Source organism: Gavia stellata, chromosome 14 (genome assembly GCF_030936135.1).
Source record: "Gavia stellata isolate bGavSte3 chromosome 14, bGavSte3.hap2, whole genome shotgun sequence".
NCBI classification, from domain to species: Eukaryota; Metazoa; Chordata; class Aves; order Gaviiformes; family Gaviidae; genus Gavia; species Gavia stellata.
This window is the reverse complement of record NC_082607.1, coordinates 17,715,578-17,741,897: the sequence shown is the minus strand read 5'-3', so window position 1 is coordinate 17,741,897 and position 26,320 is coordinate 17,715,578. Positions and strand designations below refer to the sequence as shown.

Genomic DNA, 26,320 nt, shown 5'->3' with positions numbered 1-26,320 from the left:
GCTAAGCAAACCCACATGTTCTCACTCTCTTGAAAGACAAAAAAACATCCAGAAGCAGAGATGTGACTGACATCTAATGGAAGATCATGGTGGAGACTACACACCGGCACATTGGCTCTTGCAATGGATATTGCTACTAACGAAGAACAAAGTAGGGGCCTGAATTAGAATATCCACCCAGCATTTCATACAGCTGAGCAGACTGTTGAAAGGCAAGTTTGGACAATAGAGCGTCCAATTTCAACATCTGAGTTCTCCAACAAGCTGTTAACGTCTTTATGGAGAAGTGCACAGAATATTGAAGAATATCATACATAAAGACTTCTAGCTACAAGCCATATACAAACATCCTCAAATGACAATATTGCCCTTCCCTATTTCCTCCTCTGCCATTGTTTTCTTAAGAATTCAGATAATCATCACATGTAATCCTTATTATTATAGTTGATCTTGTATCTTTTAAAAACAAGCAGGACAGAATCAGTCATATTGCAGCTCCACAGAAAAATGAGAAAATACTGCTTAGGGAAGGCCACGTCTCTTTAGGATTCCCAGGAAATTTTCCTCTTTACTCTGAAGTGAACAGTAGAAAATATCACAGTTTTCCATAGTTAAAAAAAAAAAAAAAATAGAAAAAGGAAAGAGAGATTCACCACTGTACTTTTTTTTCACCCTCAAGATGTCCTTTCTGCTGAGGAAGCTAGACAGAGGTATTGAGAGTATGTATCAAGCAAAAATACCTGCTTTTCAACTCCCAAGTTAGCTTTTTGAGTAACTTGATACTGCAGCTGAATAGTCAAACTTGCATCCACGCTTTAATTAGAGATGAGGGGAGCACCTACTGTTTGCATTTACAGTATATCTGGTTCATGAGCAGCAGGAGCAAGTTCAGCCATCACAACTGTTCAGCTTGTGCTGCTCTGATGCATCGTTTCAGCAGGGGAGGCTTCGGTAACAATTAAGCAGAGCCATTCACGGCTAAAGAGACCCTAAATTTTGCCAAGTGCGGTAGCTAGTGTTTTATCCTTGCTACTGGATCTTGTCAGCCACTGCACCGCACAAGTTATCAACAGAATCCATCTCTCTCTACGCTGACAGCATGGGGGTGGGGGTGTCTATTCTCCCATAAACGTCTAGGATATTTATTCCACTAACTCATCCACTTTTATAGAGGATGAGCATGTAAATATCCTGTCTCATAACAGGAGGTTAAATTTTTAGAGAAAGAATTTAAAAATAAACCACCATCAATTAATGTGGTTGCATTACAACAGCTTCATTGCAGAGACTGACAAAGGAAAAGAAAGTAGAAGCGTTTAGCAGAAGGAAGCAGCCAGATAAAAAGTGGCTTGCTAGGATCTGAAAAACCAATGACAAGAGATGCTCAAATGAAGCTTTTTCATGGTTACAGACGTATTACTTACTGGTAAAGAAAAATCTCAGACTACGAAGAAAAAGGGAGAAAGAACAAGAGAAAAAAAATATTTTCCTATTCAGGAAATTGATAGTTTATGCCATGCAAAATTGAAATTATGATAAAAAACATTCGATTTGAAAGCTATCATAGGTAATGCAAGCTGAAGAAGAATTTGATCCTTTGGCAACTGAACAACACACAAATTTGTAAAGATTTCTATCCACTATAGTGCCAAAAAGAACCGTTAAATACCATTTTAAGAATCATGGTGATATAAATCTGCTTCCATCTACTTACATCAGGCATCCTAAATCAATCTACTCCAGCTGTGATCTGGACTTACATATTTTATGACACCTTAAATGCAGTTATTTAATAAATTTGCTACAATTGCAAATATATGTTAAAAACACACCCAAGCATTCTACAGTTACATCTGTCACCACTGCCTACCATTCAAGTTATGTTCAGTGTACCAATTAGCTGAGGTAAATATGGGGAAAGTCTGCTCTCTGAGCAACTACTGAAGACAATGGTGTTATTTCAGATATAATCAAGTAAGCATTAGTAAAATTAAAAAAAAAAAAAAATGCTCTGAGCACTTTAATCTGTTTTTGATCACTCACGACTACAGAGCAAAACAATGGAAATTTTCAGGCACAGTATTTAAAAATCTATCTAATCTTTATTTAACGATCATAGTTTTTCAAAATATGAATCCTTCAAATATACAGCAATGCATCAACGAAAGATCACATCCTCTGAAACGCAAGAGGAGCTTTTATTTCAACTTTTGGGGTTTGTTCTAACCCATTTTGAGTTAGAACAACAGATTGTCCCAGCGAAGGGACAGAAGCTGCAGCCAAAGGGCCATCTGCTGAGCTTCTCTCCAGTGAATCCTACAGCAAAAGGCAATGTGATGGAGCAACGCAGGCAACTGGGATACACACCATTAAGTAAGCGACAGAATGAAGGATGGAGAACTTTTGAGGGTAACTGTAGACGAACACAATCACTGCAACACTGCTTTTTTTAAATAAAAAAAATCAGAAAGATGAAGGTATTTGCTATGAAGCCAGAAGACTACTACTGTATATACTGCAAACAGGGCTTGCCTCAAGGTTTTCTTTGATTTTAAAACAAAACTACAGTAACAGAGTAGATTTGAATGGTCTCTTTTGTATCTGCATCTTCTAAGAAATCCTTTACTCATTTAATAAAATAACATTTTCTCCACCTCCATAGCAGAAGATTGTTTAGACCAGTTAGCACCCATTGGGGTTTCATTGTGTCAGGTCATTTCAACACAAATTTGTTAACTGGTTGTTTCTAACGAAGGTACTATAATACTCTTCAGAGTCTGATACTCCGTTCTGTATCCCTTAAGTAACTTTTAATACTTCTGAATTAGGATTAAGAAAAGTCTATGTATACACTGCCTATAAGGACGTGCAATTCAGTGTATCATTTCATAACCCAGCTGTCAACAGAGACAATGTTTTTATAATGCATGTATTGTATGTGTGCCAGTATGAGATGAATAGTCCTGTAACTATAATCAATACCGTTCATTCAAACAACTGGCAGTAGCATTTCAGACAACTGGCAATTTCATCAGTTTCACTGGGCTGCCCAAAAATAAACAGCTTGAGAGGAATGAATGATCTCTGTGGTTATCTATAAATAATACTAATCTCAGTCATTTGTTTTAGGGGGTCCATCACTGGGAGCTGCAGAAGTCTTACATCCGTGAAAAAGGCATGGCAGGCTTCAAGAAACAAAAGAAATGCTGAAGAATTATACTGTTGGTTTTTCATTCATTTAGTTACTGTATTTACATACAGGCTGCACCGAAACCACCAGGATCCCTCCAGTGCTACAGCAGTTCCAGCTCTGCAGGAAACTCTCACGATCTCAAGGATTTGTAACCATCTCAAAAGTCAAACTGGATTCAGAGACAGCTCCAGTGACCTGAGTAAACCCACCCTGGGAATAACTAATGTCACTTCTGGGGAAACGTGAGCAAGTTTGGGATTTTTAACTACTTCAGTGTGAAACTTGCCCACTCTCAAAGGAGTTTCTGAGAGCAAAACAAACCTAACAGCTCAATGTGAATGAGACTAACGCTGAGGCGGATGGGTGCGAGGTGAACCCAGGCAGACGGGGAACAGAAGGCGTCATTCACAGGCCTGTTTGCTGTCTCTGGGAAGTCAAATAGCTCTTTTTTTTTTTTAAATTACGGTCTATCTGCTCCTATCTATCAAAGCAAGGCAAGAACAGAGAACAGAGGAAAAGTAATAAAGGCAGCTGACTAAAGGGAAAAAACACATCTCTGCGGAGTACAGATCCCAAAGAAAACTTCCAAGCCCTGAAGTGAAAAAAGATCCAATTGCTGCAGTTGAAGTGACTCTCTCCCTGGCAGCCTTGCTGGGCTGGGGGCTAGCACAGCAACACCACTGCTGCCCAGCCTGCGAGCCTGCAGATCGGTGGGTCACCGGCCCCGAGGCTCCGAAGGTACCTCCTGCTCCTGCAGGAAAATCTCCTAACCATTGGGAATTATTATTAGGTTTTCTACCCTATTTCACCAGTTAGGAATCACAAGATGCCTAGCGTGCACTCTAGGGAAAACAGAGGAATGATCAATTCTCCCAAGGACCTAGAGGTTGGCACTCATCTGCTTCCAGGCAGGATTTGTGCTGCCATGAGACATCACTGCAGAGAGCTCAATACACCACCAGACTGCAGTAATTTCTTTCTTGCGGATACCATGAATGGGAGCCAAGCCGTCACCTCAGCTCCTTCACACAGAGTGTAATGCTCCAAAGAAACTCCATCAGATGAGCTCTGCAGAAATGCCCAAGCCCTCTGAATAGACTACTGAGCAGGAAGCAACAGCATATGTGCATACATCCACGTAAGCAAACCGCTGCTGGACCAAGTTTAAAAAGTCACATTATTCCATCTATAGCCATAAACAATCACTTTTCAGTCTTACAGCCTGTTGCTCAGAAAATTTATATCGTGGCAACTAAAATAATCTTCAAGTTCTAGCATTATCCAATTTACAAGCTTGTTGCTAGTATAATATGAAGGACAACCAGCACACCCAGCCACAACAAGAAAGCATTTCAGTGGGATGTTTCTACCATAATGGCTGACAGCAGAAAAGCCAATGGCACCAACTTCTTCAGAAAGAAAACACTCGCTTTCCAGTGGACAAACAGGGGAAGCTCACAAGCCAGTGACCTACACCTCTGAGAAATGAGACAGGCTGTACTGTGGAAGTTGCCTTCACAAACAGAAAGTCAGTGACTGTTTTAAAATGAAAACCTTGATTTTGATATTGTTAAGTTGTCTGCAGGACATTCATAGAGAAAAGCTAGCTTTTAAGAATGGGTGAGTTTATCAAGCTGCAGATCTTTATTGCTTTGATCATCAATATTTTGAAGTAACTACTTTTTATTCTATATTGGCAATAAATCTCTACACACTTGAACTGTAATCATCACAGCACAACATGATACACTTCTCTCAGAGATCTGAAGTCAGACTCAGTCACAAAAACCCACCCTAAACAAACTGGGTAGGAGGATAGCTAAACTGGTAAAACAAAGTCTCTGAAGGTAAATGATTAGGAAGCAGTGTACACTGCTATTAACCTAAAGTCCGTAATGAGAGCTTAAATGAGCAGTTCTAAGTGGACGCAGGCCTTTGTAACGGAGCTGCGCTCCTGCAGTTGGCACTAATTGACCCTTTTGCTGGCAGGCTCAGCGGAAAAGGCAGTCAGCAGCGTCTGAACTGCAGGCCCTCCTCTGTCATGCAGAACAAAGTCACCGTCCTGATTATCCAGGAGGTTTGATCTTAATGCTTTACACTTCTATAGCATCTTTCATCCAGGAATGAGGCAGGCAGGATAGCAGGGGAGAATTTTAAACTGCTATTGCCCTTCCCACACCCATTTTGCAGAAGGAGGTCTCCTGTCTTTGGAGCTTTCCCATACTTTTTGCAAGTGTACTCCACATACACTGAATTACACAGCTGAATTTCTGAGAAACTGAAATGATAGATTCATATTTCACACATAGCTTCACCCAGGCGTCTTGAAAAGACAATTAATAATCAATTCTGATTAAGTTATTTCTAAGATTTTAATCCCCCTACAGAGAACGTTGCAAAAGATTCAATTCAACCCAGCACACACAAGAAATACACAGGGCTGATATAAGCATTTTTAGAGACCACATAGTAGAAAGGAGGAATCATATTAATCCTGCTTGCAATTTTGTCCAGAAAGATGCCATTTTTAAATTCATGTGAAGATCCTGATTAAGGCAGACTATTCCAGAGCAGCAGATTCTGGAATCAATTAACAAAACAATTCTTACTAACACAGGGAATCTCCAGATATTACCAAGGAAGCATAAAATCTTTTCTGAAAAGCCCGCAAGGAAAATATACTTTAATATCAAATTTTATCCTCCAGCATATGCAGAGATTGCCTCAACTGAAATCTCAAATGCATCTTATGTGAAACAGGGGCTAGCACTGCAGAACGACACAGTAAGAATTTAAGACAGGAAGTGCAGATAATTTATCTGAATAAAGCTTCCAAGAGAATAACTGATTTATGTTGATAATGATCCAAGCTGGAACCTGACCAGGATGCAGGAGTTAGCAGCATCACTACCCACAATAGGTTCACTATTCATGAAAAATAACAGCGTGTTTTTACAGATGAAAATAGGTTAAAATGTTAGCTTTACACTTCGGCCAAAAGACCCTGTTTTGCCAGAGATCTGTTCTTGAATTACCTTTAGAGCGACTCAGAAAAAGGTGCCATGTTTTTCAGTCAGGACTATCACTATTCACGCAAACACGTAAGAGACACAATGAGTTAAATTTCACAGAAGAGTCTTTGGTCTTTAATGTCACACAGCCTCTATTCACACAAGAACTGCAAAATCCATAAACTGATGCAGAGAGAGAGAGAAAAGTAGTGAAAGGTTCACAGCTACAAAAATACATATATGGGGGGAAAGGGAAAAAAGAAAAACGAAAATCTGAAAGTTGAGATGGTCTAAGTGACTCCTGATAAAAGCAAGGTCAGCACTTTCCACTGGAGACTATTTGATTTACACTCTTTTGTTTCAAATGAAAAACAAAATCTTTCCTTGGCAGATTCTGCTCTACACAGTCTATTACAGATACTTCTGAGATACCCAGCATAATTTATAAAGGGACACTTATTACTGCCGAACGTGAACATTTTGTTAAATTTCCCCAAGTTCCAAGAGGAAATATGTGCAATGCTACACAAGGGTGTATTCAGTTAGTTGTTGAAGTCAAGAGCCTGGACAACCTGGGTAGTCCTGGAGGAGAGGTGCGCTATTGATTAAGCTGCTCAGAGTGTCCCTCGAAGAATCCATTGGCAGTTCTGGACCCACATCCCACACTCATCCAGAGGCTTAAAGCCAGGAATACCCCATGAGGGACCGCTCTGTTTTTACCTTTTACTGGCTTCACCCCTTCAAACTCTCATAGAGCTACTCCAAATTTACCCTGGTGAAAATCAGATCAGAGGAAGACTCCATTACGTATCTTGACTGCCCCTATTTATCTAATGGCATACAAAGAGGCTCTTTTTTCTTTCTGTTAGGGTAGAACAATGAAGCACTAAAACATTTAAGTCTCAGTGGTCACTGCAGATATGCACAACTAAGTATCACTGCTTGCAATTTCTTTGTGTGTTATATAGCACAAAACAACTGGCAGTAAAACACATCTGATGCATACGAATGCACGTCTTTGAAACAGGACATTGTGGTTGTAGAAACCATCACTACATTTACTACGCTCTGCATGTAGCAAAGCTATAGTGATTCATGCTTTAAACAAGGCGACTTCTGCACCTGGAGTAGTGGAAAACTTCAGGAGGGTTAACTGGTCTCATTTTCATCAATTTTGGGCTCATCTCACTGCCTTTCCAGGTAATAAAGTTGCCTGTAGATGGTGTGGAAAGACATGCTATACATATCTTAACTGACAAAAATTGTCTATCCATAAAATTCATCACAAGCAGCTTCAAGTATATACCCTGAAAAAAGCAGACAGCTTCTTCCAAAACATGCATAATGTTTTTTTTCACATCCATCATCTATACGTCATTATAAAAATTGGACAGAACGGGTGCTTTTACATTGAAAAAGGCAGATTCACATCTGCAGAAACATCTTGCTAACTCAGATAGGCTTCACCAAATTGTTTCAGTCAACAAAAAAAATTACAAAACCCAGAAATCATAATTTCCAAAACAAAACATTTGGCTTCAACTGAAACCGAGTCAATGTTTTGAAGTCTGAAGCTATTTAAAAAGCTTTTATTTTTAATTCCCTAATTTTCTGGTTGATCCCAATCTAATCTTTAAAACCTTTTTGGAAGTACATCTGAAATGAAAGATTAGCAAGTCACACAGCTCCCATCATTTCCAATCATATGTGTTTTTGAAGTCATGCAGCATGATGTTCTGGGATATACAATCCGTTTCTGGGATGCACAAAACAGGGGTGGGATAACGGTTCTATGGAGGAACTTGGTCTGAGCTGGGCAAGGCATTCAATATAAATATATTAAAACTACCATTAGTCATGAGAATCATTCTGTTGACATGGCTGAAAGAGGATTAGCTGGCATAGGATGACCACGTACATTTTTCTCTTTATCATTATTTTATATTCATCAAGAAGTTGTAAGTAAACAGGCACAAAAACCAATGTTTTAAAAAGGAAATTCAAAGTAGGAGAGCAGGTATTACGCTGACTGCTCACTCATTCAGCATTTCCTTAGGTTCAACTCTTTTTGACATACTCCACAATGGTAGTGAACCCACTCTGGAGATGCTACCTGACCAGTGCACAAACACTTTGGAGAAAGATGGTTGAGTACATTAAACTTGCTAGACAATTTAGAATCCCCCTAACGGTTTCGATTCAATGCAGGGTTAGACCCTGGGTCAGTTCTTTGCAAATCAATGGACACTAATTAGCTCTCATCTAACTGCTGGGAAAAGAATGCACATGAACTTGAGTTTTCTGACCATGAGACTTCATTAGAATCCAAACTTGGTGACACAAGTGGTAAAGCCTAAGATGACAAAAACCCCGTAATCAGTAAAAAACAATGTCTTACCCTGTTGTCCTGTAGAAAGTTCATCACCCGAAAAAACTTACCAATTACCATTTCTCCCCAAGCCATCTCTCCCCCTGCACCTCCCCCTCAGAAGAAAAACACAAACAATGGCAACCACCATATGTTTTAAGGAATTTAGTATTCACAGTAGGGTACAAAGACCAATCAAGGTTTGTGTCATGATGCAGCAACCCTGTGATTCGCAAGACCTGATCCATGTTCATTAAGTGGGCTGCAGCACCTATCTCGGACTAAGACCTCTGGAATGGAGATCAGACAAAGAAATCATGGAAGGCACTAACCCCTGAAATGCACTGCCGCACATCTCCTCGAAAAGCTGGCAGCTGTGAGATACTGATTACAGCACATTCTACAGACCTCACTGGGAGAAATCAACAGGCCACACCGCTGCTAGTAAAGACGATTCTTTCTCCCACCACTCAAATACGCAGTCTGAGTGTGGGTCAGGTAGGCAAGAATTGGGCACATGCTGGGCTGTAGAAGTATGGACCATACTTAGAATAAAGATCCAGGGTGTGTAGGAGACAAAGAACTTTCCAATATTAAACTTGCTTTCTTTCCAACAGCTTTGATTATTTCACACAAAGAGCTGAAAACTTCTCCTTTGTCAAGTGATAGATTGGCTTGCTGTACAGCTGCAACACATGTTCTCCTAGGTCCATCAGTGGGAACACACGTCGTTTTCTGGCAAAGACAGCAAATTAGTAAGTGCTAATTTCAATTTATTTTTCAGAAGCATGATGAGGAGGCTGCTTTTTGGTGGGGTTTTTGCTTTTTGGTTTGTTTGGGTTTTTGTTGTTTTTTTTTTAAGAAGGGAAGTGGAAGAAGTGATCAATAAAATGAAGAAGGCACTGTTAGCTGAAGCCCTCCAAGTTTTTCACTGCGAACAGCCCTGCAATACCAGTCTGATACAGGTAAATCTTACTACCCTTGTACAAGAGATACCAAAACTGTGCTACCAAAAGTACAAATTGACTTACTGCAAATCATGCTAAAAGCCATCAGAAGACTCCGCAATTTCCCACGTTCAGTCCCTTTACCACATGGGCTGGGCCCAAACGCTTGATGTTTGCGCATGACTAAACTACTGAGGGTGAAATCAGCAAGCACCATTACACACATCAGTCCAGGAGCAAGAGGTGTGAAAATAATGAAGTATACATGGAATGAAGTATGCATGGACTATATACCATCAGAGAGTGGATGTACCTTTCCCAGATACCTGCATATCATTTTAAAGACAGTTCTTGTATTAAAAAGAACTCAAGACATTTAAGTCACCATGCAGCCCTGCATTTTTTTTTTTTAAATTCTTGATCAGAATTTCAAATATCACATTTGAATAAACTCCAAAAAATACAAGCCCAAGGGCAGGACCAAGCATCCAAAGGCAACCGCGTAACTTACAAGTGGTCTGGAAGTGAACATGTTGTAAATTGTGTTTGAAAGAACAAACAAAAAACTTTGAGCATATCTGAAATGTCCAAATAATCTAGCAAAATAATTACATACAAATGACCAGATAGGTCGCTCCATTCCAGCAGAAGAGTGCTCACCTGGGCTATTATCCAATTCTAGGAGAGCCATTCACCCTTTTTACAAGTGCCTAGGCAAGTTATCCGCAGCGCAGTGTCCCTGCAGGTTGATCCTCATGCATAAGAGCTTCTGTGCCTCCTGTGGAGTGTATGTGTGAGGGCTGCATGTTGCCACTCGCTATTTTAAAACCTATTAAGATGATAAAACAGACCTAGCGCCTCAGACACCATGAGGATATGCAGGAAGGACTGCTAGGTGGATTCATTGACATAATTCGTTCCTACATTCACTCTTCCTCTTTACACAGAAACCTTATCACCTGTTTCTCTCTTGCTCTGTGCATCTATGATAGTTTTACCCCAAATAATTACACCTTGGTGAGATCAACTAAAAAGGCACGCACTGCCTTTGAATGTTTCACATACAGCTACATGCTGATAAATGAACTCTGCATTTCTGGTGCTATAGCAGTATCTCCAACCTCACCGATACAGTCAGGCCAGAGTACATACTATGAAGCTGCGTGGTAGTTATTAGCATCCACGCTGCAATGACTACAAACAGCCGACCATGAGTGTCTACTTCGGAGTCTTCATTAGAGGACTGCACATGAAAAACTCCAAGATGGTTTCATGTTTGAGGCTTCTGGGGCATCTGATATTCTGAAGATCAACAATAATATAAAGCAGGTGATATAACGGAGGGAAGCACGCCTCTGCCTCTGATGGGAAACGTAACACATACACATTTAGAAGAAAAAGAATCCCCATGGATGAAATCTGCAAATTGCTTCACTGCAGCAATCATTGCACAGTTTCACAGAAACTGGTTTGATCTAGATCAATCATTTTTATATTTCTATTTTTAGATCGCCACATTGCTCCAGTGAAGGTACAAGCCCCTGTATAGCAACAACAGGTATAGAGCTTTTAGGCTGTCTTACGAGCTCCCTTAAAAAGGGGGCCATGGCCTTCCAGTGATCTACGCTTTACAGCAGCATAGAAAGTACTGATCTTAGGCTGTAACTTAAACGCCAAATACGAATTCAACATAAACATCCTTCTCACAATAAGTGAACGCGAGTTTTCAATTCTGTGGTTTGGCTTGGTTTGAAACTGAACTATGAACCCAAACTGTTGCTCCTTTAAAAATAACATATTCTAAAACATTTTAAGGATGCCTAACTAAATCAAAATTAGCATTCCAAAATCAGTAATGACAAAATATGTACTTTAAACGGAAAAATGTTAAATCGCTGGATTGTGACAATGAAGAATCATTAAAGATCTATCAGCTCCCTCATTTCACACCTTCTTGCATAACAGTCCTACACTTGCAGTAGGGTGGCCTCCCACCTCCCAGACACTGAACACAGCGAACCCAGAGGAAAGAAACATGCTGTTTTCTGTGGCTCTTGGACAATTTCCTGAGTCAGCCTTCAACAAAACTGTGGGTTTTTGTTGTTGTTAAAAGCTACTGTCACATGCTTGTTTCCCATCATGGCATCTCCATTTCCTCCCAGAGATAAACTACAGCTGTTACACATTTTATTGGAATGTGCAGTTAATCAGTAGCTCTCCAACCCATGCCAATAGTCTCATGAGTCCTCCAGGCCCAGTGCTATATAGGAAAAGCGAACAATTTCATCCTACATCTGCACAAAATCTTTCAGAAAATGAACAAGTAAATGGCGTTCTTCATCGTGCTTTACTCATCATTCAGTTCGTGAATTCAGAGTTTCTCAAAAAAGTGTCCATGCATATAAGATTTTTTTCCATCTCCACAGTGTGAGTTAAATGGAACCCTAACATCTAAACAGTATGTAAATGCTGTGTATGCAGCAGAGGAGGAGAAAAAGGAGTGTCAGCTTATTTTAAAATTAATTTAAGACATCATAAAACATACTTGAAAGCAGTATGGTTCCTTCTGCTAACACTGAGATCACATTCAGCTTAATGACAGATCATCTGCTCTGCCATGAAGTGGAAACAAACTTCAGTTGGAACACACCCTTCACCTTTCAACCTAGCCCAATATTGCAAAAGCTTTGACCCCCCAAACTAAAGCCAGCTTATTTTCTTTGTCACACAGCAGTAACAAAATACTCGAGCACGTTCCGCAGCATAAAAGGCATTTACAGGGATCTGTAATAAATAGAGTTGTGTAGAAAGCACATTTCCAGGTGTTTTACCACAGAATGCTGGGAGAAACCACAGTGCATTCCTTATCGGGAGAGTGAGGCATCTACCCTGTGGTCTCTACTCATGCTAAACCACCAGTACGTGGCCCAAACTTGGCAAGACTTTCAGCAAGACATGCTTATGCTTTTGGCAGAAGGGAGCTGACCACTTTCAGCATCAGTGTCCTTTGCCAGCTGGCCAAAGAGTACACAGATGCAAGGGAAGCAAATTATCTGCCCACTGGCAAAAAGAAATGCTGAGCAGCACCTAAGGAAAATGTGCGTGTGTGTGAGTATGCATGTGAGCGCATATATACACATACATATGCACCTGTTTTTTAGTAAAGGGAGTAATACAGTTAAACTGGAAAAATTGTCTGCTACTAGCCCTGTGGTATCATTTTCTGCAATGTTCTCACAACAACAAACAGGCACTTTTTCTCATTAAAATCTACCAAGTTGAATTTTAAAGATTAAACACAAGGACTGCAAGGATGGTAAAGAAAACAATTCCAAGAAAGTCTGAAATCAGACCCCTTCAAGAAAGTGTCCATACAATCACTTACAGGATTTTAGCAACTTAAGGTAAGCATATCATTGTATCTTCCCTCTTTTTTTGGTCTCCTAAAGAACGAGCGCCTGTATTAAAAACACTACACATCAACATTTGGTAAAACACAAAAAGCCTTCTGGGTTCAGAAGATATACGAGAAATGGCTCAGAAAAATTAACAGGACAAGAATTTGCAGCTGATAGGTTAGGTTTAGCTCAGAGAGGGAATCTGCCTGTAGATTAATTAGATTCTGCAATCAAAGCCCCTTCTCACCTGTACGCATCCCACCACTATCATTACATGATCAACAGATTTTAATGAAAACTAATGCTTTCTTTTGAGAAATTCCATGGGGACTACGTGTAAGGTTGAGTTTACTTTTCTAAATATTTCTTGAAAATTGTACATAGCGCAAGTGCACATTTGTTGGCTCTAAAGGTGTACAACAGCAGTTTTTTGCAATGACAGTGCAGAGAGGGAATATGAGATCTGTGTGCTAATGAGCTGACACTGCAGAGGCTAGAGCAGTGTTAGTATAGTGCACTACAAGTGCAGAGCAGAAAAGACATACGCGGGTTATTTCTAGGGAATATGATCTACAGAACTGTACGCATAATTCAACATTAATACTAACATCCTTCATCAGAGGTTGTAAGAAAAGCATGAAAGATGCTTCAGTGATGAAGTTATCCATTTGAGTTGTTACATTATTCTGAAAAAGCTAGCTCACTCCCTACATGAGCGTTTTTGAAGAAAATACAACATCCATGTTTTACTTGATTTTATTCATCCACAGGTCAAGTTAACTTTCTTCCTTTCTGTTTCTGATGACAAAAAGCTGCATATTTTAAAAGATGTAATAAATCCCCCCAGAGCCAACCGATAAACTTCAGTTAACCTTTAAATACACTGGACTTTTCATCTGTGTTTGCATTTGCTCTATGTTAAGATATCATACAGCTAAATAAATAGGTGGGCAGATAAATAGAGAGTGGATGAATACTGTATGCATGTGTGTAAATTAAATATACAGAGAGGGGCTCGGTGCTAGCAGTGAAGCAGGGAATACATATACATAAATCAGATTATGCATCATTTCACTGAAAAAGGAATGAGAGGGAGGGGCTTAGGGCAGGAATTTTCTTTTGCTTCTAAACAAGTTTGCTCCCATGTTGGGATATTGCCAAATCAGCCCTACCAGAGGTGGGCTTTTTATCTCTGGCTCATGAGGATACTTCAGAAGGGATTTTTTTTCTCCTGCCTCTGGAATGCACCAGATTGCACCAAGCGGGATGTGCAGCTGTACACTAAGAACCTAAGTCTTTCCTGAGCAGAGCCCCCCTCAATTCCTGCACGCATGAATACTTACTACAGCCACTATCATATAAATCAAAGCAAAGAAGAATGAAAAGTATTGTTTTATGGATACTGACTAGTACAGGCACTAGGCTCAAGCTACACATGGTATTTTCTCCGATTTCCCCTCGGTTCCTTCACCTATCCCACCACAAAGTCAGTCACAGTCTCCCTCTCCAGTGAACACAGTCAGAGTCACTGCAGGTTTCTCTCCTATGGATCCCTGCCAATTGCCAATATTGATCAAACGGCTGTGTGACGGCACTGGAGAAAATTTATGCTTATCTCCAGGAGAAGTAAAAATGTTGTGGAAAGAATTCTTTCATGGATACGGCAGGACCCTGAAATTATCTACCACTCCACAGGGAAGTGAGGATGTGATTAAGGGTACTTAGGCCAGAATGTTTTACATGTTAGCCAGGTAGTGTGAGGAGCTATTAGTTCATCCTAATGCATCGATATGTATGAGCGCCCTGACTTTCAAAGATAATTGCTTCCAGATCCAAAAAGAGCAACTGTTCTATTTTTTTTTTCTTATTTTGAGCTACTGAGACTGGTGACTTGGACTCACCATATTCTTTTCCTACCAACAGTATTACCTGATAGTTGACACAGCTATGGACAAGGTCACCTTTCATTTTCTTTCTTCTGTTTCTTTTTTCACATCTTCTATTTTTAAATAGGTTACTGTAGGTTGGTATTCCCTGGTCTACAGTTTCTCCAGAGATTTAGGTTTTCCCAATTTTACTACACTGGTAATATGCATGTTGAAACATGCAGCCCTGTACTCTGAATGAGCGTGGGGTTCACTTGTCTTGCTGGGATCTGTAAAGAAGTGCTGGTAGAACTTTTAAAAAACAATTAATAATTAATCACCCAAGCAGTTTAATGTATTTAGTTAAATCCATATAATTGATATTTAGGAAACTATGCTTGAGATACAGCCTCTTGAAGGGATTACACTGATTAAGGATTAATAGTCTGATGTTTGTTGTAAAAGCTGTTGAGGCTGGATAGGATTAGTAAAATAAGATGCAAAGTACAGACACGCTTTTATTTACTATTTTTTCCCACTTTATCAAATATTTTTATTGGCTATTATGTAATTAACCCCCCTGCAAAAGTTTTAAAGGTCCTAATTCAAAGCCCTTTGAAAAGTGTAATGCTGCACTAGCAAGAAGCAGTCACATGGGGGATATGTTAGAATATCAATCCAAAATTTGTCCAAATTTTTCCTTATTGTATATTTTCTAACCATCAACTTTCTCAGAAAATACCTGAAAACTCAGAAGAATAGAATATCTACTTCTCCAGCCTTCCGATTATACAGCGTGGGACAGGAATAGAAGAACTATCCTATTCCCAACAAACAAAAAAATGAAAGAAATAAGATATTCAAAACATGAAATCGTTTTAAAGCAAGAGATACTATTTTTCTGTACTCTAGTACTTCATTATTTTAGTACAATGCTTCCTCTTTGAAGATTTTATACTGTGAGTATATGAACAGGAATCCTGTTCATAACCCAAAGTTAGTACATTGCATTCAGAGGTCCTTTAGATCACGTACAGACATATTTCTGTATACTGCAAAGTGCATGCAGCTACCTCGCAAGAAGACTCCATTCATTTTCAAAGGTTTACAACAAAAACTGTGCAAAACTGAATTTGGACGCATCAGTAAAACAAATATTCAGGAACTACTATTGGTAAAGGAATGCCTTTTTAAATGCAGAACACGCACCAGTCTTTCAGAAAGAGATTTCGCATTTTAACACCACATTAACACTACTCAAAGTTCTATTTTGCTTCTTCTGTTAATAAAGGCTCAAATTATACACATGCACTGCTTGTGCAGAGCTATTTCTCATATAACGCTAAGCATTCTGATTCCATTTTCTCTCCCCTCAGCTCCAATGGTATTTGTCAGTTTACAGTCTCCTCAGCTTTTAACAGGACTTTCACTGTAAGAAAACAACCCAGTATTTCACGGCAGAAGAGGCAAGTAAGCCCCTCTAGCTTGTCTCCTCAAGGTCGCTTGTAAACAGCTGTTTCTGTTTTACTCCTACATGGTATTATTTGCAAATTATGAATTACGCTGTTTCACACGGTTAGGTTGTAGCCTCAACAGAAAAGGGATGTTACTTCAGCGGCAATTCACTGATCACAGCTACACAGCACTGCTATATAAATAACATGGTTGTTTTTCTGGAAAACAAAACTAAAGGGGTGAAAAGAAGTGGTGAGAGAACTTTCCCTAAGGTATTATTCAACCATATAATGCTGCAAATCTACTAAACCTCACGTCTAGTACACACATTTGTTGCACTATATTGTATGAACAAGAACTCCAGGCTACCAGGGAGAAACTGAATATAAGGACAGATAGCAAAGAAATGTTGTTTTTTTTTTTTTTTAAAAAAAAGCATGTATTTACTTACAAGCATTTGTCACTGAAAAACTGTTGGAAGAATCCAAGTGATCTACATGATAGTTCAAATGGAAGGGCTTTTCTGTGGTATTTTGGTTTGTGTTGTATAACTGCACAGCAAATCGAAATGCACTGTGCTCCTGAACAGTGTTCCTCATGAAAAGTCCACCTAGCATGGAAAAAGAAGAAAAAAGGGAAAAGGTATTTCAGAATGAATTTTGAGCAGAAACAGTGGCAATAAGTTACATTTGCACCTGCACATTTCAGGAAAGAATGAACAGGAGCAGGCTGAGTCTGAGGACATAATTCTGACAGAGCATGTACATGAAATACGTACTCCAAGTCCAAAGTTAGGCTTTTAAAGCCACACATCACATCCAGGTGCCCCCTGAGCCATCCAGACTCAGTGGGAGCTGCAGGTGCACCTTGAAAACCAGGCCACTTCTACACGGATGCCCACACGCAGATTCAAAGGTCTTAACTCGGGAAACTGTGGCTCCTAAATTACCTCCAGACTACCCCAATAACGTCTCCGCAGAGTTATTTGCTCAGGGCACGGGTGGCGTGCGGCGTGGCAAGCGTGCGGTTTTAAACGGTCTGGTGGAGAACACGCACCGCTGAGCACTGCTCCAAGGGAAAGGCAGGGAAAAAACCCAAGTTCCACTCGCGTGCCCTCAGCCTTACGGCTCGCTCGGCCCCAGGTCCAGGGCACCTCGTTACAGATTCACGCCGTTACTCTCCCACATTATCTGCCACATGGGATGCGCTGCTTCGGGGCACGATTCCGCCTGAGCACGGACCAAAGCCTGCTGCCGTTCCTGAGGTGAAGGGACAGCGCAGCCGCCCGCCAGCGCAGCCCCGGCACCGGTTCTGCCTCCCGCTCACAACAACGGGCAGGAGCGGGAGCGGGGCTGGCCCCGAGGGCCGCCGGGGCCGCCCGCGCCCCTGCCCGGCGGCGCCCGGGCTCGCCCCCCGCCGCCCCCCGCTCCCCCTCCACACAACTTCCCCTCGGCGGGCGGGGGGGGGAAAGGAGCGGGTCGCGGTGCCGCGGCGGGCGCTTACCTATACTGATGGTGTTGGGGAACCCTGCCAGAGCCTCCCCCAGCAGCCCCGCCAGCAGCAGCAGGAGGGTCCGGGGCGCGCTCTGCCCCATTTTCTTCAGCCCCTGCGGTTCAGCCCCTAAAACGAAACTGGCGGCACAGGCATGGGCGCAACTGGAGACTCGGAGTAGTGTCAATGGTGGTGGCGATGCCGGCGGAGGTAGTGGGGAGGATGGTCCCCCTCCTTTCTTCCCTTCCTCTTTTTTTTTTTCCTTCCCCAAATCCCTCTCCTCTTGTCTTCACCCCAGCCTGGGAGGGCTCATTGGCTGCGAGGTTGCCTTCCTCCCCCCGTCTCCAGCAGCCCCCCCCAGCGCAGGGACTTCCCCCAAAGATGGTGGGTAGCGGAGCCGGCGAGGCTGCTCCGCCCGGGCCGGGAGGGGGTTATCGATCAAACTTGGCGTGAGGCGGGCTGGCAGCCGCCCGCCGCTCGGCTCGGCCCGCCCGCTCGCCCAGCCCCGGCGCTGGCGTCTCCCGGCCGCGGCGGCAGCGCTCGGGGCTGCGGTCGGAGGGAGCTCCGGTACCGGCCTCACGTGGGCCGGCCCCCGGGCTGCAGCTGGCCCCTTTAAAGCTGCATCGCCTCGGTGTGTGTGTGAGTGCGTGTGTGAGTGCGGTGCGTGCGCCTGTCTGCGGGCGGGGGAGGGGCGCCGAGCCGAGCCGAGCCGGGGGAGGAGGGCGGGCGGTGTGAGGGGGATGCGGCCGGGGTTCTGCCCGCGCCCGCCGCCGGGGCAGCGCCGGGGAAGGCGGGCGGTGCGGGCGCCTCAGGGCCGGGGGCCGAAAGGCGGCAGAGGCGACCCGGGGCCGCGGGCGAGAGGCCCCATGAGGGCTGGGGCAGCCGGGTGCCGCCGGGCCTGCCCCTCCGCGGGCGCAGGACGGCGACCGAGGTGCGCGGGCGGCCGGGGCGAGGGCCCGCGCGGCGCCCGCGGCCGCGCCTGAGAGGAGAGGGCTGGCGGGGAGGCGGGAGCGGGGGGGCTGCGGGAGGGAGGGCTGGCAGAGGCCACAGGGCAGCCAGCAAGGGGCGCGAGGGGACGGTGCGCTTTCCCAGCGGGGCCGCCTGCCCTGCGCCCGAGTTCTGCCCGTCCCTCCGGTGCTAACGCCTGCGGGGGCAGGCTCCCGCATTCACCCGCCCGCAGGGCCATGAAGTGGAGAAAGACAAGGACGAGTTTAGCCCACGCAAGGGAATATTAGGTCCTTCCCAGCCTCCTCTAAAGGAGGGCAATCCAGCAGAGTCTCCCTGTTTCACCCCTTATGCTGGAACGTCTGTGTCAGATGCGGTGTTGCCCCAGCACAAAGCACGGCCTACCCGACGGCCGCAGGGGAGCAGGCAGGTGGGTGTCGACGGACATCCCGTGTACTCTCTGCTACCCACCTCTTGGCTGAGCACCAGTCTTGGTACGCCCCTGGCCTGCACGCCCGTAGGGAGCTATTGTGCTTCTGCTTGAAGCTTGGTTCTCTGAGGGGCTGATCTTGCCCCCCTCTCCTTGACACCTCGCTGTATGGATCCTGCAGCTCTTTTCTCTTTTTGCTGCTTTGAGGGTCACAAAACTGTACAAAATGGAGACAGAAAAGAGATATTAGGTCACCTAGTCCATCTCACAGACCCAGGGAAGATTGTTCTTCACTTAATGTTTCCTTTTTGTCTCATTTCAGCAGGTCACTTTCCCTTGGTCCTCCTCTGCTTTCTTGTTTTTTCTTAATCTCAGACTCTCGTGTTCTTTGGGTCTAAGTTCAGTTGAGTTAGGGATAATATCAAAAGCAGTTGGCTTTGCATTTGCAAAACAATCAACCAGTGCCACTGGCTGTAGCTTCATGTAAGTATGCAAGATGTAAGATGGTGGCAGATTACTGCACGTATGCTAATGAATAACATCAGGATTCAAACCACTAGTCGTGAAGGAAGCCAAAGGCACAGGTGAAGAACAGGGCATCACATTCATGATGCAGGAGCATAACACATGCTTTTGGCAGCATATCTGTGACTCCTACTTATTCCTAGATGCATGCATTGATTGCTACATGTTGTGTGTTTCTTTACGAGAATCATGCCCGGAAGAACTATTCCAGTTCAGGCAGGGGTAGATATCAGGCTGTGGGGTAATGTTCACTGTTTAGATTGAGATGGCAGTTACCACTTTATCTCTCTACTTAAAGAAATGGTTATGTGTATGGATAGGTGGGGTATAAAGTCCATCTTTATATCCATAGCATTCCTCCAGCTCAAAGCACTCTACAAATATTACCTGTAAACATCCCCATGAAGCATGATTGTATTCTTCTTTTACAGATGTGAAAACTTAAAAATCAAGGAAAGCAACTAGTCCAGCTCACCTAGGCAGGAAGTTTCAAACCCAGAATTAAGATCATGAGCAACAGCCTGGCTTCACTGTAGATCACTCTTCTCTCAAATGTCCTTTGGTAAGCATAGCAATCATGAAAGCTACAGACAGGTACGCGAAGCTTAGACGTTCAAGATAGTTGTGAAAAGCATGTTCCTATAGGCAAATAATTTCTCTTTCTAGTTTCAAACTACTTTTCTCTCCCCATTCCACCTACCTTCAGCCTATTTCTACCACATTCTCCACAAAGTCCTGCTGTCCTCTTCTTTGCATCCTTTCCTAGCGGCCCTACTTTCTTCCTGTTCGCTTGGTCTCAGAAAGTTTTTCTCTCCATCCCGGCAGCTGTGTATTCCAGGCTGACCGCCACCTGCCACACTGACAGCTGATGATGTACTGAAAAAGTTATGAAAGAAATTATGTTTAACGTTATAGATGTTAGAACAAAAGAAGAGATAAAATAGCCATGAATGAAGGTGGCATGTGTCAGAACCTCATTTTCATACACAGCCAGGAGGGTGGGTACCTCATCTCAAATAAAATGGTGCTTCACAGCCTCATCTCAAAACGGAGAGAGAGTCTTGTTATAATCCAAAATAGATCTGTACTAAGAGACAAATAAATTTTCATTATCACCCACATTTTTCCTCCTGAAGCCCCTAATATACATGTTGTTATTATTATCATTAGCATTTTCAATACGTACTTTGCTTTTTGCTTAGCCAATTAGTCTCATGGTACTATTTGCAGATACAAATGGTACAGCAGTCATCCCATACAGATTTTGGAGAAACCCAAAGGGACCCCATCCCAGTTTATCTTTCTTACAGCGAACCCAGGGTGTCCTAGGACAAAATGGTAGGAGATTAGTTGGCTTTATGTGGCTATTAATGCCATGCGAACAGTTTATATACTTTGCTAGGGATGCTCAGTGACTCGAGTTAATGAGTTCCATGGTAACCGAGGTCATACCAGATGCTTTCCCAAACCTTCCCTAACTAAATACAACAAAGATTTTGCAGGATAATCAGAGCTTCATGTTTAAATGATTTATAGTGTCCTGGGACACTAGGGGATTCTGAGTACTATCTACCTGAGCAGGAGGAGGTAATGATTTATAATTAGCTAATGTGTTCTCATTGTAGTGTCTGATAGTGGATTAGAAAAATGCTATGGAATTTGGGACACAGCGTTCTCACTCAGCTTTCTGATGTTACTAGGCTAAACCCGTAGTGTTAGCATAAAGTCATGGCAAAATCTACACCAGGATTCTGGGGCTCAAGCTTCACCCTAACTGCACTTAGCTGACTTATCATTTCTGTCATTCCTATTTCTCATTGCAAGAGAGAAGCTTAGGCAGCGAGTTTCTAGAAATCATTGTGCTTCTCCCAATACCAACCAAATCAGGTTATAATTGCCAGTGTATTACCAATTGTGTCTTACAGCCTTTTTTTGCTTGTTTTAAACTGGTTATTTCTTCATAAAAACAAAGGAGACACAATTAACTGAACTTTATGTTAATGTCAGCATTTTGATTAGCTAAACTGATTAATTCTACAATAAACAGTTAACAGAGTGATAGTGGGGAGAGACAGAAGCAAAGAGGAAAAGGGATTCAAGGAGAAGATGAAACTACAGATAGAAGGAGTCAAGGGGAAAGTACAGTGTCAAAAGAGGGAAAATGAATACAGACATCACAGCTTCATACATTTTGGAAAACGGGTCAACATCTGGTTAAGATTTGTTTATATTATGAGTGGACATAGAACAAACTATTGAAGCTCTCCTGTTTACCTTTCATTACCATGTAATAACAGAGACATAAAATGAAATTAAAAGGCAGCAGACAAGAGACAGTTTAACAGAAATATTCTGCTACGCAGTTTATAGCTAATCTATAAACCCGTCTTCTACACAGTATTCTTGCCAAAAATAATTGTTCTTAAAAGTTTCAAATTTTATGTGAATTAGCGGAGTAAATGCATTAGACTAACTAGTAAAAAGCTGTTGGGATTAATATTCAGAATTCATGGCAAAAAGCAGCTCCTGGATGCCTCGAGAAAGACCTATTCTTCTTATGCATGATAAGAGTTTACAGTATGTCTGACGCTGTCTGAAAATTTTTTGTACTGGTCAGCTTTAGAAACAGGATAGGAGACTACTTGAGTCATTGATTTGTTGTTACTCACTTTTTTCTAAGAACACTTAACGGGTAAAATCCTGGAACCACAGAAATGTATGGTAGGTTTATTACCCCTATCATCGGAGCTAGGATTTTACCCAGTACATCCTGGCAGAATAATATGGTCTGGCACATAGGAATATGTTCTAATACATGGAAGGATGATCAAGATTTGTACAGGAACAGGGTCAAAGAGGAAACTTATTGATAAATACAAGTCATTACTCCATTACTGGAGTCTAATTCAACTTTAGGTAGCAGAAGCAAGTTCATTCAGCAACTTTTATCGGAACTGAACATGGACTGTTACAGTAATAACCTATATATATTACAATTGCACAACTAAGACACAAATGTGGAAACAGTCAGCATGTACAAATGTCTTCATTTTTCTTGGGTTTGTGGTATCTTCAGAACGCATACTTCTAATTCTTCTAAGAGCTACAGGGCTGGTGGAAATGTAGTGTTATTATAGTCCATAATGTCAGAAACAATTTATATTACCTTCTGCTTTCTGATTAACTGTACACTAGGCACTGCTGGCATAACACAGCCCTGCAATTCTTATTTAAACCTGTACTTTTGCTGTGCTCATCTGTATTTATTACTTAAGGAAACAGTAAATCAAATAAAAAAGTAATGGTATCCCCTATATACTGTTAATAAAGTGAATCCTCTCTCTTTGTGGATTTTCAAGCAATCTTGGGAGTTCTATCCAGTTCATACCCACTTCAACTGTGCAAGATCTGACCATTGAATATTTAATTTCTGTATATAATTACTGAAATACATTCTTCTTAAAGACAATCTCTTTTAGCCCTAAGTAGTGAATAATCACTTCAGATGATTGTTTGCCAATCAAAAGTCTATTTTCCTCCCAGTGTGTGTTTGTATATTACCGTAACTCACCTCATTTCAGTTCAAATCTGCAGCAGTGTCTTTTAATGAAAATGTCTTTGGAAAACAGCATATAGATTCTTAGAAATGGATGTTTATACAAAAAGAATTTACATTTTTCACTGAAGTTTTAAGGATTTCAGATTTGTTCTGTTCCACTTCATCAGACAGAGATTCCTACCCTTCCCTAAGCCAGCAGTCTGGTAGTCACAAAGTTTTAAGAGTTATGCAGAAAACTGACATTCAGTTCTCTGCTAATTTCAAAGAACCTGCTTTACTTCTGGAGTGAGCCTTTGCAGCACTAGGGTATGGAGTCAACTCACTTTCTTTATTTTTAGAGTTCATTCAATTCATATAAATAAGGTATTAGTTAATATGGGAAGCAAATTAGACAGAAAAGGAACTTGAAGCTGTGTCTCCCTTAGTCCTGAGAAATATATTGTCTGTGGAGTATTGGCCTCTCCCTTGCTTCATCACTACCCAAGAAATGTCACCTTGAATGTGAAAAGATTTCCCTATGCAACTTCCATGAAAAGAAAGCATTTCCTTAGAAGAGGTGCATATAGCATACATGGTAAGAATGAGCAGCTCTGGTACTTTAAGACCTTTTTGTAAGTCTCACTTGGAGACCTACCTAACCTACCATGCAATTCCAACAGCATCTCAAGGTCTAACAAGACAACAAATGGAAGAAAAACTCCAAGGATGCTAGCAAACTGTCAATGTAGGGAATTTACAGAACAGTCCAGAATCTGAGAAGGCAATAGAGAAAGATCATAGGATGAGAGAGATATCCTGTTGCAACTCCACAGGCTGGAGATTTTGATCCCTGTATGCTAAAAGATCTAATACACAGTCTTTAAATCATATTTTGTTGTATTGTGAAGGACTTGCATTGTCCATCTGCACAGAGATGAATTTCACCTAACATGATTTGTTTTATTGATTTCAGTGGGATTAACTGAGAGTACAAAGATGACTACAGTTGTACGTTTACATTGATGTGAATAGCACAATGTGGTTCCGATAATCTGCAGTGTTCGGGAGACAAGCAAATCCTTCAGAAACCCAGTGGCTTATTTGAAAAGATCTGATATTAACAATATAGCCAATGTTAACAGAAGTGTTCTCATGCTTTATGAAACTTCCATTCCTAATTAAAAGTTGTTGGGCTTTGTAAGTCACGCCTTGTAGCAATTGTGCTAGATCTTGATAATTACAGTATAAAACCGACTGACTATTTGATTGCTCTTTCAGCACAACAGAAGACATAAGAAGTGAAAAAACAATTGCAGGAGGGTTTTGTAATAGCAATTCTTACCTTATATCAATCTGAAGAGTCTTAAGCATCTTCCAGTAGATCTGCAGTTGTCCTTATATAGCAAATTGAAGTCGACTGACAATACATTTACTCTTCTTAATTATCTTTTGCAGACTCTTCAGAAGTAGCCCATGAGTCCCAAGGAGTCCACAGACCTGATTGCAGGAAAAGAGATATTTATTTATTATCATCTGTTAAATGTTGGTTTAGTATCAGCTTATCTTGAAACTGCTCTTGAACATGTAAACTGCTAGAATCCTGTTCTGTTGTGTCCTCATAAGCACTCAAGAATAACTAAGTACTCAAGCACTAACATGAAGGTAAGATCACTACTATCACTGAGCATCTAGTTTTGGGAACTTTGTCTAACCCATGATGTTCTTGAAACATCCTACTTTTGATGGCGAAGTTCTGTGTTATATATACAACCATTACTTTCCATAAGTTTGAAAGCAGACTTCAGAGTGTAACTGACTCAGACAAAGTCAAGGAAGAGACATCCATCTATCGGGTATTCATAGTCCCACAGTTCTTAGTGTTGCTTTTAAAAATATACTGGATAAAATCCTCATCCAGCATAAAGCACCTTAGATCAATGAAATAAATTCTACTGTGGAGTAGGATAAATGGACTCTATTTGACTTTTCTGTAATGTAAACGAAGTTATCATATTTTGCATGGCACAAAGATTCTGGTCAAGGCCTGCACACCAGTGAATGATCTATAGATTTGATTTCACTCTTTTCACCCTTCCATGTTTATTGTTTAGGAGCTAGGTAGCAAACCCCACAATTCTTCTGGGCATCCCTTAAGAACTAAAGTTTAGGCAGAAATTTTCTTTCATTTAAAAATGATTCTGGAATCTTGAATTTAAAATTTGGTTTTACTGTTTAGCTTAGCTGCATATGTACCCCCTGAAGAACCATGTTTCAAGATTGCAAAATTAACTGAAAAAAGAAGCACTGTGATTTTTCTTGCTTCAAATTATGTAAAGAAATCTTGAAAGGTTCTTTTACTCTTAAGTTATTTTTTTATATTTTATATTGCTTTCTGAATGTTAGGGATATCAAATGTGATTGTTCCCCTTTCTACCGGAGGCCTCTCTGGTACTACAGAGAACTGTTTAAAACATCAAACCATAACTGGATGCTCAATCTCAGATCATAATTTGTGTCTCTTAACAAATCCAAAACAGTAAATGTAAATCAACTCAAATCCTTCTTGTCCATGAGTCAGATGCTATTTCCTTGGTGCTTGTGATGCAGTAGCCTAGAGTTTAATCTAAAAACCATTACATGCATTAAGCATCATTCTGTTGACTTCAGTGGTCTTTGAATAAAGCTAATAGCATATTTTGTTCCTACATGTCCATAGTGTTGAGGTGCAAGGGAGGCTAGGGAACAACAGGAAAGGCAGGACTAGATTTTTTTAATTTAAAATATCTCATAAGCTATTTGTTCTTCGTACATCAGAAAGTCTAAAGTAAAAGAGCATGGATTTTTTTTTTTTTTGAAGATGAAGGTGGCAGAGAGGGGGAAGGTGGCAGAGAGGTCATCTTATACTTCTACCTTGAAACCTGTTTACATAAAAATCACTCTTTTCCAGAAAGAGTAGCTATGCCTCCTGTACCTAGGTTGTGACACTGACTCTAAGCAGCATCCAATTCTACAATTACTTTCACGGTGATTAACCAGTTAATTAAATCTCAAAAAGCAAGACAATTCAGAAATGTCCTTAATACCTTCTTGTTAATCAGCTCTACACAGTTATCAGAAGGGTTAGTTAAGAAGTGGCCAGTCTTACGCAAGGTTT

General features: G+C 41.4%; 1 protein-coding gene across 2 annotated transcripts in view; it reads right to left on the bottom strand.

Annotated features, from left to right (window-relative positions):
* The window catches only part of GRIA3 (glutamate ionotropic receptor AMPA type subunit 3), a 152,821-nt gene extending 134,990 nt beyond the window's left edge, over positions 1 to 17,831 (bottom strand). For both annotated transcript variants that reach the window (XM_059824329.1, XM_059824327.1), the window contains exons 1-2: positions 17,741 to 17,831; positions 16,689 to 16,847 (exon numbers count right to left, since the gene is read on the bottom strand). In XM_059824329.1, coding sequence (XP_059680312.1) covers positions 16,689 to 16,847; positions 17,741 to 17,831 — 250 coding nt within the window. The remainder of the gene's footprint in view (positions 1 to 16,688; positions 16,848 to 17,740) is intronic.
* Between the last annotated feature and the right edge of the window lie 8,489 nt (positions 17,832 to 26,320).